Source organism: Lepisma saccharinum, chromosome 27 (assembly GCF_977018435.1).
Source record: "Lepisma saccharinum chromosome 27, izLepSacc3.1, whole genome shotgun sequence".
Lineage (NCBI taxonomy): Eukaryota > Metazoa > Arthropoda > Insecta > Zygentoma > Lepismatidae > Lepisma > Lepisma saccharinum.
The window spans coordinates 56,488,732-56,508,685 of record NC_139255.1 but is presented as its reverse complement, the minus strand read 5'-3'; the positions used below and the strand labels follow the sequence as shown (position 1 = coordinate 56,508,685).

The window sequence follows — 19,954 nt, the reverse complement described above, 5'->3', positions numbered from 1 at the left end:
AAATTACAATTTTTCATCTAATCATCAAGAAACATATTGCTTTCAACGTTTTTATTATGTTCTCGTAATAAAACATTGTGGCCCAAGGGATTTTTCTATTATAACAGTCAATATGTTAAGACTGCATTTACAAGTATAATTCAAACAAATTTACATAATGTAAAAATTCCTTAGTCTTAGTTTTGACAAAGGCCGATATGTAGGAAAGTCAAAGAATTAAAATAACATTGCAATTTAAGAAAATCCACATTACCCAAAATTTCAAAAGATCCTTACCTGCATCTGAACCCACATGGTGTATTTATTTATAACATTTTCTTGGGTTTGCACCAGTTTCCATTTATCACACGTCTTGCCAGACACCAATTCTGTTCCAGCATACTGAAATTAAAAATATATATCAGAATCGGAGAACACATTTGAAATGCGGCCATACAAATATAAAATGCAACAACAACGTGTAGAGTACTGATCTAGTGAGTAATGGCAAACTTTTCTGTGATATTTTGCTTTCATTGCTACTGTGTTTACAAGTACAGTAAAACTTCTCAATAACGGACAGGCCTGGGGAAAAAATAAATGTCCGTTATTAAGAAGTATCCACTATTCAGAAGAAAAAAAGTGTAGAATGTTTCACAATAGGATATTTGATGTAATATAATGCTATCAACACTTTTTGTAATGCTTAGTGATACATTTTGGGATGGGCACTTGCCCCCATGCCCCTCCCGCTAAATCTTACAATGTATGTGCTAATCATACTCTGTCCGTTCTGATGTTGAGAATGAGTAAATCCTTACTCAATGCACATAATATGTAGAATACCAGACAGAAACCTTTGGAAATACTTGAAGGATATCATACCACAAATGAACTCAGATCTGGCAATATGCTCTGGGTTGAGATCCTGACGTCCTTTGTCCCGTTCACTTCAAGGCAGGTCACTTTGTTTTCTTCCTTTTCAGTGGTGACAGGGGCCACCTTCCTGCTCACCCCAAACGTTCCTGTAGTGCTCAGTTGGTAGGTTTTCACGATACCTGGAATAAGCCAAATACAATTTTACAGGTGAATTCAGATTTCATATAAACATAGCTATCTCCACATTGTCATATTTATGTCATAAAGAGTAATGTAGACCCTTGTGCAAAATGAGTAAAGTAGCATTAGATGATAAAATTCTTGGGAAGGAGATAAATGTTACTTCCAAATTCGGATAGTACATGCTTAGTTGCAACAGAAGTGGCATTATCTTCGAGTTACAGTGGGTGACATGTAGGTGTGTGTTTATGAACATATCGTCATAAGCAGGGAACAGGTTTATATGTAAATACATAACTTCGCATGTTGCTACAAGTCAGTCATTTTTTATTATCGTTATGAATCATGGCAAGGTAAAAAAAATCTATCTTTATTTTCCATATTTTCACACATCTTCCGACACACATTCGTTGTTCATACTATTATTAAATTTTCCTTTATTCTGTTAAATACCAAAGATTTTCCATCCATCTGTATTCTGTTCTTTTTGTACTGTTTATTTTAAACCCTGACAATAGAAAATACATTTGTTACTTTAACATTATTCTCAAGAATAGAGAATACAAGCTTAAGTTTTCACGGTAGAAACCATTGCATATTTTAAATATACTCCCATTAATTCATGCTACATTGAATGCAGTTTCAGTCAATGTAATGTCTTTAGGGACAACAGGAAGATATCCACATTGATTTGAAAACAAAAACAAATATTTTGTATTTGAATTTTGCATTATAATTAATGTCTCATAAACATAGTATGGTAATGTATTTCGGTAACAGAAAATTTGCCACATTTTGTATTTCAATCTTGCATTTAAATTAATGTCATGTAAGCCAAATGTATTTAACTAGACAAGTCACTTGTTTAATGAAAATTGCCATTTCTCACAATTGGAAGTCCATATTTCAAATAACTAAATGTATATTTACATATTTAAGAATTTTTAGTACATGTAAATCTATTCCTTGATTATAAGATATACCTTTTCTTGATCACTGAACGGATGTGTCTCCTTCCCCCTATGAACGATGTATTCACGATTGCCAGGCATTCCATGTTTTAGGGGACAGTCCCATATTTGATTGATTTGGTGCTTTTAAGTCCACTTTATGCACAGTAAGGCTAATCGGGACTGGACCTTTAGTATAAAGTGGGATCCAAACCACTATGTGCCTCCACCGGTAATCAAACCCAGGACCCATTGGTTACAAGGCAACGAGACTAGGACTGCGCCATCGGGGAGGCCGGTCCCATATTAGAGTAACAGAATAGAATAGAATGCTTTATTCTCATTAAGCAACCTCAAGTTGCAATAGACAGTATCATACAAATATAATATAGTACAGGATACATTGTTAGTACAAAATAAATTTAGACCATAGCTCAATAATATAAACTGTACAGCAAGTTACATTACATTACAAATTGCCTCTTCAAATTCTTTTATATTATAAATACAATTATTTATTAGCCATTTCCTTATGCATTTAGGAAAACTATTTAGTGAGTGATCTTATCTCCTGAGGTAGTTTGTTGTACAATTCCATACCAGTATATCTATAGCGGTTTTGGGATTTGCAGTCTAAGAAATTCACATTCAAGATCATGTCTCCTAGTATTATAATTATGTACTGTGTTACATTTTGTAAACAGAGAGATGTTTTCTCTTATGAATGAAAGTACAGAATAAATATATAATGAGGGAACTGTCATGATCTTAAGTTCCTTGAAAATAGGTTTACACAATGTCATATTTGTTAGACCTTTGATACACGTTATTGCCTTCTTTTGCCATTTAAATACCATGGAAGCTCCAGCCGAGTTCCCCCCCAGTATTGTACCATACTGTACATGGGAATGTATGTATCAATAATCTGGCTCTCATTACACCCAATTTCAGTTTACGGGGTAGGAATATTACACGACATAATTTACTACATAGTTGTTCGGTGTGAACTTTTCATGCAAGTTCGGGATCAAGATGAATGCCTAGCAGCTTGACAGATTGCTCTTTATTTATATTTTCACCTATTTTACTCAAGAAAAAAATGTATGGTTTGAATGTTATTACTATTAAGTATGTGTTTACTTTCATATAACCATTGATTAGATATCCTTATCATTTCATTATTCTTATGTCCCGCATCCTCCGAAAATATTTCGCAGTGCGTCAATTGTCTCATATTTGAAAATTTTCAATTGTATCCACATTTCTGAATCCCTATATTACCAACTTTTCTTTCACCAGTGGCAGTACATTCGAGTTTTCCTTCCCCACCTATTTGTGACAAAGTTCTACTGTTACCGCAGCTGATCCTAATGCTGGCAAGGGAAATCCAGCACAATAAGAAACTTAACAGCCAGTAGAACGAGGTTCACGTAGTAGTTCCTCCCCTCGATGTCATGACTCTTGGCACCGCTGTTGTCTGGTTGGTTGCAGCGTAATCCCCTTTCCCACTTCTGTTGACAAAACTAGGACCGGCCGCCGTAAGAGTGGAAAAGACCTATAGTATGCACTCTTTCTACACACAGTGGACTTACCTCCATAATAATCAATTCTGCTCAACCCTTGCTCCTGATTATAGTAGCCTATGAACGGTTCATTAATTTCTGCATAAGGAATGGTCAATGTGCCACGAACGGTGTAAGAACTGCCAAAAGTTGGTGGAGATTTATCCGGTTCATCCCTGAATACAGAATTTCCAACAACACTTCCATGGGCAATGGCTGCTAAATAAATACAAAAAAATAAACATGTACATTTGCCAAAATCTATATCGCAACAACAGTTTCTGATGGACAAATATATTTTTGGTTTCAAAGTTCTCATATTTGTCTGCTATTATTTATTTCTCATAAATGTTACAATAAAAATAACCATAACACAAATTAATCTTGTGGCATTGGTTCCAAACATTAACTAATTCCTTTCTGGAACATTTGGCACACCTATCACTAGATATAATGCTCAATGCCAATAAAATTTGACTAAATGCACAAGCTTCCAGAATTTCTTTAAAAAAGTATGAATTTGCTACTTTCGCCACAACATTATGGCATGATATTAAACAAAAATATACAGTTTGCATGTGTAACAGCAGATTTATAACATGTTACTACAGTGAAACTCAGATTTTACATTTATCCGCATTATACATTCAATCTTGAGGTTGATAGCAAATTGTTATAAAATTTTCCTCAATGTTACATTCTCGTGCATTTCAAGGTTTTTCAGCTTGGTCCTCTGAAAAACGTAAAATCGAGATTTCACCATATCTGTTTGTTTCTCATGTTTGACAAGTCAGGCTACTTTTCTTTAAGATTCCTATCAATATAATATATCATCTCCCCCCGCCCCACCTCAATCCTCCATGAAATATAAGTCAACATATTTCATACCTAGATATTATTTCAGTTTGAAGGAATCTAAATAAACCAGGCAAATTAATTTAGAGAGATTTTTCCTTGATGGCTTCTGTCCAAAGTGGTGATCTTCACTGTTAAAAGAATTAGTTAATGTTAATGATTAAATGTAACTGCCACTCACTCAAACGACACATAAGGTAAAGCTTGAAGGTCTAATTTCAGACAAAATTTGCCTCATCATTGCTCTGTGCAATAACACTCAAGTACAGTGCCTTGAATAACGTAGTGTGGGAAACGACACAGTTCTGGGCACTCTGGCTGGTTCCACACGAATATGATACCACTAGAGGCGCTGCTGTCGGTACAGCCGCATGGCATTCGTCTGCTTATAATGGAAGTAAATGGAGTTTTCGCTGCAACGTCTCATTCTTTTACATGAAGCATTTCTATGAATGTCATAATTGCTATGATATTTGGTATAGCGGTCGCGAAGATATTAACGAACATTCTAGACAGTCTACCACGACATGTGTCACATGTCGCTTTTGTATGAAAGTTGCCTTGGACCAAAGGACCTGTGTTGCTTTGGTGTGAAACCCCCAATCGTTTGTCACGTGTCGCTTTGGTCTAAAATCACCTTGAGGAAACTGTGCAGTCAGAGCTTGCGTCCCTACGGTTTGAAAGGCTGCATTGGTTGATTACCGACTGCTCTCTTCCAAGCAACACTTGTGGTTTGTCGGCTCGGTATGAAATATCTCTCAGGATACTATTTATATTCTAATAACATAGAAAAATAAACTCTAGTACGCAATCCAACACCTCATGTCTGGAATCACATTGCGATGTTTCTTCTTGTGTTACACATGCTATTTACTTATTAATTTTATTTTACTTTTCTTTCCAAATTAATGCCATTTCATGACTGCAAATCACTCAACAAATATAACTGTTTCCATGAATTCATGTACTGAGTTTCAAGACAAACAAATTTACACAATATATTCCAAAAACTAACTAAGCCGCATTACTATCATAAGAAAATTAGCAACCGTACTGATTACACTGCCATCTATGTTGTCATCCATCTCGGGAACCAGTTTCTACACTACGTTATTCAAGGCACTGTAACTCAAGTCTAAAGATATGTAATATACATATAATATGGACACTCCCTGAGGAAACAGAACAAATCTTGCCCCAAATTCCAGTTGTTTAAATCTAATATCATAATTCATAATGAGTTTTCTATGTGAAGTGAACTGAATTGTACATGCAAGCCTATAATCACAGAGCAGATTTCGGGATCAAAGTGACATAAAATGCCATTTCAGCGTTAAAATGGTGAATATTATGCTAAATTTAATTTAAAAACTGTACTTATTGCAGAAAAAAAAAAATTCCTTCTAGTAGCACATTTATGTAGAGTATAAACTTATTCCTGTGTAAAGAAGTAAATTTTTACCTCTCAAATATTAAAAGTTGAATTAATCAATTTTCCATAGACTTCAGATAGTCTAAATTTCAAGTTTAAGAGTTTATTTCATATTTTGTAGTTGATTTCGCATCATTTAGTGTCAAAAACATGGTAGGAAAATGCATCTCGCACACCTTTCAAAAACATGATCATTGCAGCATGTTGCCCCTGCCCACATCACATTTCATGTCTCTTGTCAAAAACGAAACATGCGGATCTCTAATGATCACATACCAAATAAGTCTTCTGATTACTTACTGTCTTATGTGCAGAAAAATTTTCCATCCCCTTTTACATGCTCACGGGAGTAGGTTAGGTTATAGTCACCACAAGGAAAAAAAACATTGGACGAAAAGTCCCCACCCAGCTTTCTGTTCAGCTCTGGCTATAAGGAAGCATGGTCCACCCTCCCCCCCTCGTGTGAGTACTGTGCACAGGAGTCGCAGGTCTACGCAGGTTGTTTTGCTTGTGGTTCCACTATAGTAAGCTGTTACTTATTTTTACACAAAATGTCCACATTTTCAAACATATTCTGGCATTTATTCCATGTTCATGAATACTACTTTTCTTTTCATGTGTTCGTAAAATTTTCAAAGCGGGAAACGTCTGTAACTCCTTTATTCTGTAATTGTTGACATTCGTACTTACCTATTCTGCATTGCAAAAGATTGTTTAACAAGGGATTTGGCTTTTTTTAACAAACATAATTTCAATTTTCGAGATATTGAGTAATTAATCTTCCTTGTATTTCCCATTCCATAGGTATTTTTCGGTGAATATGAGTGCTAATGGAACCTAACCTAACCTCGTAGGCATACCTCGTCCCCATGTTGGTTCGTGGGGCTTTCATGAATTTTTGGGGCTAACGTCAATGGTTTGTGGGGCTACCCGTGGATGGCTGATGTCCATTACAATTAGTCCCACAAACCATCACAGGGACGAGGTATGCCTACGAGGTTAGGTTAGGTTCCATTAGCACTCACATACAAACATGAATTAACGGTGAAATAACTTGACTGATGAGAGAGAACACTTGTACCACGTATCACAAGTCTACAGAAACTATATTATGTAAGTACCTCCTCCTGTAAATTTGAAGAAATCAGTTTCCCGGCTTTGAATATTTTACCCGAATATAAATATTACTGTATTTATTAAATGCAACAGTGTTATTGCCAAGTAATTTTTAAAATAAACGCATATTAAAGAATTAACAATATTTTATTATTCCCATTACATACACCGATGAAACCAGTTGTGGAAGTTGGAAAAACTGAGTTTCAAAAAAGTACATTGCATGCTGCATTGTTAGTTAGCTTTTCTTCTAATTTTCTTCCTGGATCTTCATTCTTAAGAAGTCCGTTACTGTATAGTCACCTGAATGTGCTTGAGAACACATATTTACTACTTCTTGTGGCACACCATGATGTTTGCACATACTTGGTTGGACATACATATCTTCATCAATGCATCTAAACGTGGGCAATTTCACACTAGTCAAAATTAATTCATGATCTGTCTCTGCATTATTCTCCCTCCTTTCAGAAGAACTGGAGTTATCAGACGATGATTCAGAACTTTCAGTAGCTGATGTATCTTCTTCCAGTCCTGTCTTTAAATCAAGCAATTCATCCCACGTGAAAAGCAAAGCACCCGTTTTCTTTCCAAAAGGGCCGAAATCGAGTAGCCAGATTTTATCCTTGTGTTCCCTAACCACATCAAAAACATAATCACACAAAGGAAATTTGCCTCTTACCTTGTTCTCATAAAATCGAACAATGTCATCAACAATTTCACTTTTGGACTTTGTGACATGTTCAAAATATGATGAACAATCACGTTGTGTAATAGCAATCACCTCATTATTTGCAACAAAACAACGAAATTCACAAGCAGGATGGATATCCTTCCATTCTTTAAGCACCAGACTGTAATTCACACGGGTAGCTGAATCTTCGCAATGCTGAAAAGGTTTGCAAAGGTCTTCCATTATATCATCGGAGCTTTTGAGCAGAAGATATATATCACCAGGGTTTGAACACTTCAGAGAATTATTTGCAGCAATCCAAGAAGCATCCTTTGGGGCACTCCAATCCAGCTTTATGAAGACATTGCCTCCTAGTTTTGATATTCCATTTTTAATTTCACTGTCAAATTCTGGGAAACATGGAGTATCTAACTCGGGTGTTTCTTTAGCAACAGACTCCCAATCTATAGAGCTTTCGCTGTCACTGGAATTTCTGCGTTTGGAGTCAGAGTAAGTTCCTTGTGGTAACACTAAAGAGCCATCCTCACAAAGATACCGCACTACATTTTCTGGTATGGGTAAGACAACAGCATTAATGGTGTTCCTCTTGAAAACGTTGTACCAATTTGGAAAGGAGCATGATAAAACGTCTTTTACATGCATTGTAAAGACTGTTGCAGTGTATAGATTACGCGATCTTGTTAAGACTTGATTACTATCAGTCTTTTTGATTTATTCTTACACTTTGCAATTATCAAGCTCCAAGCACCGTCGTATATTTACTACGCACGCCAGATTACAGCCAAGACGTTGAAACACAGATTACTCCCTAACGGGATTGGAGGAATAATCAATTGAACACTAAAAAAATCAAAATATACAAACAAGAACATTCACTTCATAGCTGCTGACCTTTAAAAATAGAACGAACGCAGCATGTATTTTATTCCTCACCAATTATGCGGTTTACCCATAAACATGACGTGCGAATATGTGAACATTTTTTCCACATTTTCTCACAAAAATAACTTACAAATTGCCACAATTAACAGCAGAGGTACCATCTTAATCCTTCTTCAATGTACACGGTGGTTCACCCGTCTACACTACAAAGATACTTCAATAACTGTTTTCCAAATTCTTCCTTCACGATTGCACATCACACCATCAATGCAGTACAAGGACTTTCCTTGCATCTGTGGATTCATTCCTTTCCTACACTGTAGCCAACTGTAAGTTAGAAAAAGTCTAGACAGATTTAATAGCATATTGGTTTGTTTTGTTTTTAATACGTAACAATGTGTCTTTTAGGTCTTGCTAGCCCGAGACATTGAAAATATGTCAAGTTGTTATACATAAATAATAGATATGTCCATGCAAAGAAGGCGAAATTCAGGAATTTGATTTAGTGCTTAGAAGCATGAAATCGCAACACTGGTTGTCACATGAGTCAATATTTTCAGTCACAAGGTCCATCACGTGGACTTGGGTTAGTAACATTATATTATCATAGAATCTTGTTTACATTGTAAAGTATAATCATTTGTTCGGGTTCTTGGTATGGCAAATAAGATTAGTCCAATGAACTCTACCGTAATTTATGAATCATGACAAAGAAACTGAATGAAACTCGTTTCGTTTATCATCCCGCAATCGGGACTGTCCCGGGAACCGAAACACCGAGACACCAGAGATCAGGCACCGAGGGCTGAAGAAATTGAGCCAAGGGCGGTTCTAGAAAATTTTGGGCAGTAGCCAATGGACATGGCAGAGGCGCAATCATGATTTTTTGTCTGGGTTGGGGAACGTACCAATAATAAAAATAATAGTTATTATTATTACATTATTATTAGTAGTAGTAGTAGTTATAGTACTAAGTTGTGTGTTTTGGCGAAATACGTATACCAGTGGCGTAGCTGCCGCCACCGCAAACCCCGGAATGCGGGGAGGGTGCTCCGAAGTATAGGGCCTCGCAATGTGCTTCTGAAATTTTATATAATAACTTCTTCTTCTTCTTCTTCATGCCCCTCACCGCTTGTATGGTAGCAGTCTTGGGCAACGGTCTGAAAACATTGAGGGCTGGAAATTCGCGCACTAGTATAAACAGCACAATATTTTGTTCCACTTCAATTCACTGTCACTATAATACTGCAATGATGAGGGATGATATCAAAAGCGAAGTTCACACTGTCGAGCAAATCCATAGAGAATCCACATAGTAGAGGGGGAAGGTGATGAAAGTAAAGAGGGCAAGGAGAGAGGAAATGGAACCTTTTTTCGAAGGAGTCTGTGAAAGAGTGCCTGACGTTGTGTATTCCATAGCGGGCATTGAAAAAATAAATGGGTGGGGGTTTGTTTATGTTCTCCACAGGTACAATTGGGAGAGGGAGTTTGGTGAATTCTTGCCAGATGATCATTTGTGGTCACGTGTCCCGTTCTAAGGCGTAGGATACAAGTGATCACTTCACGAGGCATTTTTAGGTGATGAAACCAGGGTCGAATAGGGAGTTTATCGTTGAACCATTTATAAGTAGTGGTTTTTGCCACTGCGGCATGAGCCCAATTTTCCCACTGGGAATGAATTTTTTTTTTGACCCGAGGTAAAAGATCAGTATAGGCAAGTCGGATAGGAGAGGGGGAAGGAACGTCCACAGCTGTTTTGGCATAAAGATCCACTAGGTCTTGATAAGGATTAAGATTGCTATGCGCTTTGACATAAGTGAACTGTACGCGTTGGTCGTTGTGGTGGAGGTGAAAGTACTCCTGTAAAATTAAGATGGGAAAGAGTTGCAAACGATAAGCTGCCTTACCACAACGAGCGATCGTAAATAATACACTGAGGGCATCTGTGAGAATTAAAGTTTGCGTGTAGTGTGCTTCACGAGCGTGGAGCAAAGCCTGATAAATGGCATAGCACTCTGCCGAGTAAATAGACGCTTCTGACGATAAGGAAAATTGACGTACAACATTGTATCGAGGGACATAAAAGGCACATCCAACGCGGTCGGCATCTTTGGAACCGTCTGTGTAAATAAAAGTGTAGTCGGGCCATAATTCTTTGTAGTATTCGTGTCGACCGAAATCGGTATAATTAATATTAGGGAGAGGGGCGGTGAGTATCGGTAAAGTGTAAATCAAAGGAGATGTAAATGTGAAGCTGAGATGGTAGGCGTCTCGATCAATATTATAACAAGACAAAAAGAAAAGCCGAGGGCGAAAGCGATCGAGGGTTAAAGTTTCGTTCAGTTGTCGTTGAATAGCGAATACGGTATTGAAGGGGTGAGGGTGTCGTTCCCATGTTTTCAATATGTATTTCATGGTAGAGTATTGGTATCTGAAGGAGAGAGGCGGTTCAGTACTCTCTCCATAAACGCTAACATTGGGACTAGAGGCCATTAAGCCGAGGCAAAGGCGGAGTGCCTGACGTTGTAAAATATCCATTTTTTGTAGCCAGCGATCAGACATCCCGCCCAATACGGGAGCCGAATAATCAAAAAGTGAACGAAAACAATTCTTATAAAACAATAACATAATGGAGGGGTGGCCCCCCCATTTGGTAGTGGCAAGCCCTTTCAAAATGTTTAACAATTTTTTCCCTCTTGTGAGCAAATATGTAAGATGTGGTTGCCAAGTTAATTTACGGTCAAAATGAATCCCTAAGTATTTACAGGTTTGAACCACCGGAATTTGATGTAAATGAGTTAAATTGTTAGGATAACGAGTAAGCATATACTGATTGAAAATAATGATCTGAGATTTCTCCGGGGAAAATGATAAACCGCGTAGCGATAATTGATCTCGTAATTGAATGATAAAGTTGCGTAAGTCTAAGATGCCTCGAGTGGCATCTGATGTACTATTATAGAAACAAAAATCGTCAGCATATTGAAGGATATGATGATTAGAATTTAGTGTTTGATGTAAGTATTGTGTATATATATTAAAAAGAATTGGACTGAGTGGGGAGCCTTGTGGGACACCACTCCGGATTAATCGTGGTCCCGTGACATTATGGGGAAACCAAAAAACCAGTATGCGTTCTTGATATAAATGCCATATTAATTGTGCTACCACCGGATGAATATGAAGAGTATCAAGAATTTGGTATAATATTGGAATTTGAACCGAATCGTAGGCATGAGCAACATCTATGAATAAACTAAAGCAATATTGTCGCAATATTTGGCTATTCTGAAGTGCCACTGTAAGGGTACATATAGCATCTTGACTGCCAAGCCCGGTGCGAAAACCCATTTGGGAGGGAGGAAAAAAATTGCGTTTCTCTAAATTCCAAGATATTCGGTGTTGTAAAGTTCTTTCAAATAGTTTAGCCATAACTGGTATGAGAACAATAGGGCGGTAAGACGTAGCATGTATAGCTGGTTTATTTGGTTTTAATATCGGAATAACAACATGTTGGGTCCAACCTCGCGGGATTTTACCCCTACGATAAACAGAGTTAAAAATCGCAGTGAGAATATTAAGTCCTTGTTCTGGTAAATGTTTGAGGATGTCATAAGTGATACCATCATATCCTGGGGCAGTAGATGGGATGTTCTCTAGAATATGTTGAAGTTCCGGTATTGTAACAGCAGGGAAATCTGCTGTGAATGTAATGTTTGTCTGGTCTATAAAGGGGGGAGGTAAGGTGACTGTAGGAGGTGTGAGGAGATCCATAAATTCAACTTCCCAGGCAGTATTAATCGGTCGGGGACGAGGAACATGGGGGTGTCGTAAAGAGTTGAATTTGCGCCAAATGACTCCGATTGGGAGATTCACATCAAGGGACTGACAGAAGAGTTTCCATGCCTGTCGTTTTGCTTTGGTATATGTATTTTTTGCGATAGTCTGAATGTTGTGTAGTACTAGCCAGGTTTCGGGCGTGGGGTGTTTGGCATAAAGTTTTGTGAGTGCTTTTTTTCTGTTTTTGATGGCGGCACATTGAGTGTTCCACCAATGAATCTTGGGAAATCGATCGATGGTAAAAAATTTTTGGCGAGTGCCGCTCCGATCAAGAGCTAACGTAATCATGTGGAGGAATTTGGTATATGTCATAGTCCGTTGGGAGGGTATAGTATCCGTATAATATAATTTAAGAAAATAAGATCGGAAGGTGGTCCAGTTAATAGAGTTACGTGTCCATCGACGGACAGGAATGTCAGTCACGCCTGTATTCGAGAAATTATTCGGTAAACAAAGAAAGATCGGAGTGTGATCACTCCCTCGTAAGTCAAAATCGTTGATCCAATTGATATGAGAGAAAAGGTTAGGGGATACTAATGTGAGATCGATACTGGTCGGGCGGGAACCATTGTGTGGATAGTGGGTAGAATGCTACCGTCATTCATGATAATAAAATCATTCTCAATGATCCAGTTTTCAATGGTGTAACCTAATCGATCTGTCAGGACATTGCCCCACAGCTGGTGATGGCTGTTAAAATCACCGGTTATTAAATAGGGTCCTGGGAGGAAAGTAAGAAGTTCATTGAAGGTGGATAACGGGATGGTCTGCGAAAAGTGGTGGGGAGGAATATAAAGGGATATGAGTGTGAATAAGTGATGATGGAATTGAATGCGGACAGCAACAATTTCTACGTTATAATATTGAACCAAAGGGAGAGAAGGGGGGAGAGAAAGAAGAGAGTGTGGAATATTTTCATGTACGTAGATAGCAACACCTCGTTGTGTTGGGGGGAAAGGAGGACCGTAGGAAAGAAAATGTGGTAATCTGTAGTTCTCATATCGTGTGCCTTTCACCTCTTGTAGGCTAAGAATGTGGGGTTTATAATCCGCCATAAGTCGCTGTAATTCACATTTTCTGGCCGAAAAACTGCTGACGTTCCATTGAAAAATGACAGGAAATAACATGGGGGGAGGAAAGAGAGAGAGAGAGAGAACAAAAAGAACACATAAAGGCGGTCTATACCGGGACATTCTAACGGCCCGATATAATAGAAAGTAAATGTGTCGTAAGATCTTGAATTTTGCGAATTAATTGTTCTTGTTCTGTGAAATCGTGAAGTTTAATAGCCGAATTCCAAAGGTGCGGGATAAGGTCCAGGAGAGAGTGATATAGAGATTGGTGGTCGCTAGATAATGTCTGATAGTCAGAACGACTGCGATGGACGTCTTGAGACTGGAGGCTTGTTCCTGGCATAGCGTTTTTTAGCGGAAGCTGAAGGTTCCGCGGCCGTGGAGATACCGGGGGAATTGCCCGTTTTCCTACGGGTAAGGAAGGACAAATTTCATCCTTTCCTATCGATTGAGAGGGATGTGCTACCACAGTTTGTAACGGTATATTTTGTGCTTTTAAGCTGATTCTCAGCAACATACACTATATACACAACCATACATTTTTGAATCCTTGTCCCGAGGTTCAAAACTTGCAGTACCTGAAGTTCTGTGGATGCTAGTTTAGGCAATAGACACGTACCTCTTCAAATTACAACATAACGCCCATTTCCTTTTAGATATATATAGGTTTATTCATATTATATTTACAGAAGTTAATTCTTGGCCGTTATCCGCAAAATTACATTCCGGTGTACCCTGTCCCCCCTTCCCGAAGAGAGTGTGTAGACTCGCGTAGCCACTGGCTCCACGAGTAAAAAAAAATATAACCCTCAGTACCAAAAAAGGTGGCTGAAGGTATGTGTGTTGTGTACCCGGTTTCCCACATGAAATAAACTATTGGAATAATGTGAAAAGAGCAAGTGTGTGTACTAAAAGAAAGAGAGAAAGTTAAAGTATCCGCCTATTCATATTATCAAGAAAAGTCTTCGTTTCGCCCCATAGAGAAGAGACACCTCTTTACCTCGCCGTATCGCACCAAAACATCTGAGGCCGACTGCTGCCTTCCCTTCCTTTTATAGGCCCCGCTAATGACCTAAACCGTTACTGGAAACTTACCGCTCCCCAACGGCCAAGAACTCAAACGTACAGGACATAGACATAGGCATACACAATTTATAATATAAAAAAGGATCCAGTAATGATCGCATCATTACAAGTTATGTCGTTATCAGTGTCCGAACTGGAACTGGAGGCATGCCGACAATCCAAGTGTTCAGCACCCGGACGCCTAACCTTTGTTATCAAACTTCTGTGTGGCCGATGGCGGGGTCTGGAAAATTTGTTGTGGTTGGCGAGACCCACCGAGGTGTCGGTGACACTGGGGCCTGCTTCCGGGTGTAAAAGACTAGGTTCTTCTGTTGTCAACGCTGTGAAAGGATTTTCCCAAGCGCTACTGAGTGGCCCAAGTTGACTAGGAGTCGTATTGAGTTTGCTAGGTTTGAGGGGTGGAAAGTCCCGTTTATTATAAATCGGGTTTAGGATCGCTTCCCTGGAAGGAGGGGCCGAATATGTTCCCAAGATTTTTTGTCTTGCGTCATGGTAGGATAAATTTTCCATGGCCATTTTATTTTGGATTTGTGATTCCTGGCGCCAAATTTCACAGGTGCGATCAAGGGCACCATGACCTTGCTTACAGTTAATACAAAAGGGGGGCTTGTTACAAGGGGTATCATGGCTTTCAGATCCGCAATTACTGCAGATAGGTTTTGACCTGCATTGGGCCCTGCCGTGCGAGTATCTCATACAAACGGAACACTGCAACACTGCCCTGACACGGGGTTTGACTACCAAGACTTCACTGTTGATAAGCACCTTTTCCGGAAGAAATTTTCCATGGAAGGTGAGACAAACTAATTTGGTATCAACTAATCTAGCTGTTCCATCGTCATTCCAAAGTTTTTTCTTAAGACGTTTCGCACTGATAACTGGAAAGGGTGAAGCTATTCCGTCAAGGACATCCTGTTCTGTTACATCCAACTCTATGCCATAAACTAAACCTTCTCGTTGAACTAAACTTTGAGGAATTTTTGCCCGGACTTCAAGAAGGTCGAGGAAGGGGGCATTTTTGACAAAAGCGTTGGCATGTTCTGCGGAATTAAATGTCACACGCACTCGGTTTTTTCCACTTTGTTCTATCAAATAGACAGGAATATCGGCCTTTCTCAGCCTATTGCCGAGACTGCCGGCAGAAAGTTTGCCAATATTTCGATTCAATCCCTCTAATAACACGACATAGGGTCCAGGGATATCTGAAGAGTACCAGTAAACTAAGGGACTGCGTGGATCCTGTGTGGGCCGCGAAATTTTTTCGTGCACTGTAGGCTCCTCACTTTCCTCATGTGTCCGTTTACCTGGGCCTTTTGTTAGTTCAAGCATGGATATATCTTCTGTGTCGAGGTGGGGGTTGGTGTGGCCGACTTGTGCCAATTCTACAAGTCCGGCAGCTGCAGACCGTTCCTGTTCGTCCATCATGGTTGGTAGTTAAATGAGGCCGGCAATTGCCGGCTTCCTCACGACACGAATTTAAATTCCCGCAAGATGCACAGAAATAACACTGAAACACGTATCAACGGGATATGACTTATAGTAATAGTATTGTTCCTATCTCACACACAAAGCTACAGTTTCAGCGCACTCGATCACTATTTGATCCTATCACTGTGAACGCCGAAAACCGAATCCTTATATAATAACAGAAATTTCACAGTTAGTGTCGATTACAAAAAAAAAAAAAAAAGATCGATTTGCGAAACAGAAATCTGGTTCCCAGTAACATCATGTAACGACGTCTGCGATAATAAGCAATGGACTATTGTCTCAGCCAGAGGGGTCCGGGTAACTTGTCATATGGATCCCCTCTGAAATACAGAATTAACTTATAGCAATCGATAGGAAAATATTCCTCATCTCATACAGTTATCTATGGTTATAGCTACTCAGTTTGTCGTAAAAGTAGTGTAGTGTGTCGATTGTCTACAGTTATGAATCCTATAGAAAGATTCAATTGCCCAACCAGTCGATTCCTTATTGATGCACAATAAACATCAAACTTGGTAATTCACTACCTTTTACCGCTAATATTAGTGTTACACGTGATATTTAAAAATTAACTTCAAATTAAATATTTTGAAGGGGGCTCCAAGCCTTTTCATATTGAAATACGAGTTGAAATGAATTTCCCACATTGTCTACACTTGTTACGTTTTGATATGATATGATATGATATGATTTATTTCATTCCTTTGACCATTGTACAGTGGTTGTTTTCCACACATGGTATGGAACATGTCAGCACATTACCGTTAATAATTATTTTCAAATAGGTACAAGTATGAAGATATTATACATAACATTTAAAAAAAACATTGATTACATTATAATTGATTCTCCTTGTTCTTGCTGTTAGTTGCAAGGTTTACATTAAATTTACATACATATAATAGATAAAATCAATACATACATATACATGTCCTAGGAGTTCATTTAAAATGTGACAATTTGCAATTTATTGTCAGGTACTCTTTAACAGAATAAAAACAATGATCTAATAGGTATTTTTTTACATGCTTTTTATATGAGGTAGCTGATTCTATTATTTTTATGTCGCTCGGAAGGTTATTGAAACAGTGAACAGCCATGTATTTAGGTCCTTTCTCAAATAATGTGGTGTTGTGTGATGGTATTGTGAGGTTGCTGCCATTCCTTGTATAATATTTATGTGAAGAGTTGTTACATTTGAAGGAATCTAAGTCAGTTTTCACATACATCAGCAGATGAAGTATATACAAGCATGGTGAGGGTAATATGCCTAAATTTTTAAACAGTCTTCTGCAGGGTGTATTTCTCTTAGCTCCTGCTATTATTCTGACAATTTTCTTTTGCAGCACAAAAATTTTATTACTATTAGTGGAATTTCCCCAGAAGATTATACCGTATGTTAATAAAGATTGAAACAAGGTGTAATATAGTATTTTCAATGTTTCTAAGTTTGATATTGTTTTCAGTGTATTAATGCCAAATATAATTTTACCTAGTTTTGCGGAGAGGTGATCTATGTGTGGGTCCCATTTTAAGCTTTCATGAATCCATACTCCCAGGAATTTGACTGTTTTAGCGTGATTTACTGTCATATTACCTAATGTAACATTTGGTTCATTTATCATTTTATTCCTTGTGTGATGGAAATTGACAGCCACAGTTTTGCTGCTGTTTAATACTAAATTATTGTCAGAGAACCATTTGCTGAGTTTGATTGTTACATGTTTGATATTAGAGTTTAGGGTTTGTTCCTTACCACCAGTGATGGCTACACTTGTATCATCTGCATAAAGAGTGGTTTTTGCTGAATTTAAATTTATTGGCAAATCATTAATATATATTAAGAAGAGTAATGGTCCAATAATAGAACCTTGTGGAACTCCACTTGATATTGTGCAGGGTTTTGAGACAAAGCTAGATTGCACACCGTCATCCTTTCTGTGGATAATCTCGACTATTTGCATGCGTTTGCTAAGATAGGATGTGAGCCAATCATGTGCGATGCCTCTTATGCCATAATGTTTTATTTTTTGTAATAGTTTTTCATGGGGTACTAAGTCGAAGGCTTTTGTCAAATCTAGAAAGAGTCCCGTGCATTGTCCCGTTTTGTCTAATGTTTCTCTTATATATTCCAAATATTGAAACACAGCAGTTTCAGTTGATTTCCCTTTGCGGAAGCCATGCTGAGTATTTGAAATAAGTTGTTGTTTTTCTAAAAATGATACAATTCGATTGTTCATGGTAGCTTCTAAAATTTTCGAGAATGGGGAGAGGAGAGATATTGGTCTGTAGTTGGTTAAGTTGTTTCTATCTCCTTTCTTGTATATTGGAATTACTTTTGCTTCCTTCAGCTTTTGTGGAAAAACTCCTGCGGTGAGGGACAAATTGATTATGTGGCACAGTGGGATTGCAATATATTCTTTGCATTGTTTGACAATATAAGTGGGGATTTCATCTACACTACTCGACCAAGTAGGTCTGAGTTTCTGTACGATTTTTTCAACCTCCATAGTAGTTGCTGGATGCAAGTACATTGTTTTGGTGCACGTTCCTAATTTCTTTAAGTTGTTTGTGTTGTGACTGGTATTAGTGTTGGGGGTGGAGTACATTTTCGCAACATTTGCATAGTATTCATTTAATAATGTTGCAACTTCGAGAGGTTCCTTTACAGTCTCAGAATTATGTTGTAGTGTAATATTTTCTTTTCTTTTGCTGCCTCCATGTAGCTCTGTGCTTACAATTTGCCACATTGTTTTAGATTTATTTTTGGAATTTATGATGGTATTCTCATTGTGCATTTGCTTAGCCTTTTTTATTATTTTCCTATAGATTGACTTGTACTTGTGGAAATATGTTTCAAAATCAGCTGTGGCATCTCCATCTTTTCTGATTCTGCTTAGATATCTCATTCTTTCACTAGATTTAATAATTCCAGGTGTTATCCAGTGGTTCTTTTGGGTTGCTGAAGTTCTAACTTGTTTCTTGGGAAAAGCTATTTCGAAATAATAAGTGAACGTTTTTAGAAATGAATTATATGCTTCATCTGTATCATTGGACTCATGAATATCACTCCATGTTTCTTTGCTTAATAAATAATGAAAATAATTAATATTTTGTTTGCTGAATGACCTTCTGCTTACAACTTGTGTTTCATTTTTGGTACTGTGTTTTGGATTAGTCACTGTGGTTGGTGATAAAGAAAACATTTGAGCTTGATGGTCAGAGAAACCTGTGTCAAATACAGATGTCTCACAGTTACATAGGTGTTGGTTTATGAGTATTTGGTCAAGTGCACTTTCTGTGTATTTGGTGATTCTTGTGGGTTGCTTGACCATGTGTTCTAAATTATACATGTTAAGGAGTGTGTTTAAATTATTGTTTAGATTTCCTTTTAGAAAGTCTATATTTAGATCGCCAATAACTGCTACAAGTTTGTTACTCTGTTGGTAGTAATTTAAGATGATATCCAGGTGTTTTATGAATATTTTTAAGTCGCTGTCTGGGGTTCTGTATATACATACAATAACCAGTTTATGTTTTGGTAATTCCATTACGCATGCTTCGAAATGTTTTTCTAAATTTAGATGCAAAAATTTTGTGCACTCATTTGCCTCTATGTCGTTCTTTACATATATACATGACCCTCCCCTACTTATGGTTGGCCTAGCATAACTACATATGAGATTATAACATGGGATATTTATATATTTGAGTTGTTCTTGCTTTAGCCAATGTTCTGTGAGGCATAGTGCATCTATTTTTTCTGAGAAATTTGATAGGTGGATTTCTAACATCATTTTCTTATCTGTATTTAAGCCTTGAACATTTCGATGAAATATGTTCAAGGTTTCTGACTTTTTAGAGCTTACCATACCATCCAGTGTTCTGGTTACTTTACCCATAAAAAAGTATTATCACGTGTTATTGGTACTTTT

The 19,954-nt window shown here is 37.8% G+C and overlaps 3 protein-coding genes across 4 annotated transcripts in view; 1 reads left to right on the top strand and 2 right to left on the bottom strand.

Moving 5' to 3' along the window:
* Positions 1 to 8,823, bottom strand: part of CtsK1 (C1 family peptidase 26-29-p) — a 28,813-nt gene extending 19,990 nt beyond the window's left edge. The window contains exons 1-4 of one of the 2 annotated variants that reach the window (XM_083113302.1): positions 8,660 to 8,823; positions 3,581 to 3,769; positions 865 to 1,037; positions 277 to 381 (exon numbers count right to left, since the gene is read on the bottom strand). In XM_083113302.1, coding sequence (XP_082969428.1) covers positions 277 to 381; positions 865 to 1,037; positions 3,581 to 3,769; positions 8,660 to 8,690 — 498 coding nt within the window. In that variant the 5' untranslated portion in view covers positions 8,691 to 8,823. The remainder of the gene's footprint in view (positions 1 to 276; positions 382 to 864; positions 1,038 to 3,580; positions 3,770 to 8,659) is intronic. The other variant, XM_083113303.1, reaches the window with a different exon arrangement.
* LOC145980290 (translation initiation factor eIF2 assembly protein-like) lies at positions 7,115 to 8,634 on the bottom strand. Its single transcript, XM_083113304.1, has one exon. The coding sequence runs from the start codon at positions 8,287 to 8,289 to the stop codon at positions 7,204 to 7,206; it is 1,086 nt and encodes a 361-aa protein (XP_082969430.1). The 5' UTR covers positions 8,290 to 8,634; the 3' UTR covers positions 7,115 to 7,203.
* A 265-nt stretch (positions 8,824 to 9,088) lies between the features above and the next one.
* LOC145980288 (uncharacterized) overlaps positions 9,089 to 19,954 on the top strand; it is a 55,857-nt gene continuing 44,991 nt past the window's right edge. Inside the window, exon 1 of the mRNA XM_083113301.1 lies at positions 9,089 to 9,115. The gene's annotated coding sequence lies outside the window, so the exon portion shown is untranslated. The remainder of the gene's footprint in view (positions 9,116 to 19,954) is intronic.

What these genes read in the sequence shown, in the direction of transcription:
- LOC145980290 (XM_083113304.1), bottom strand. Translation starts at nt 8,289, where the DNA reads ATGCATGTAAAAGACGTTTTATCATGCTCCTTTCCAAATTGGTACAAC.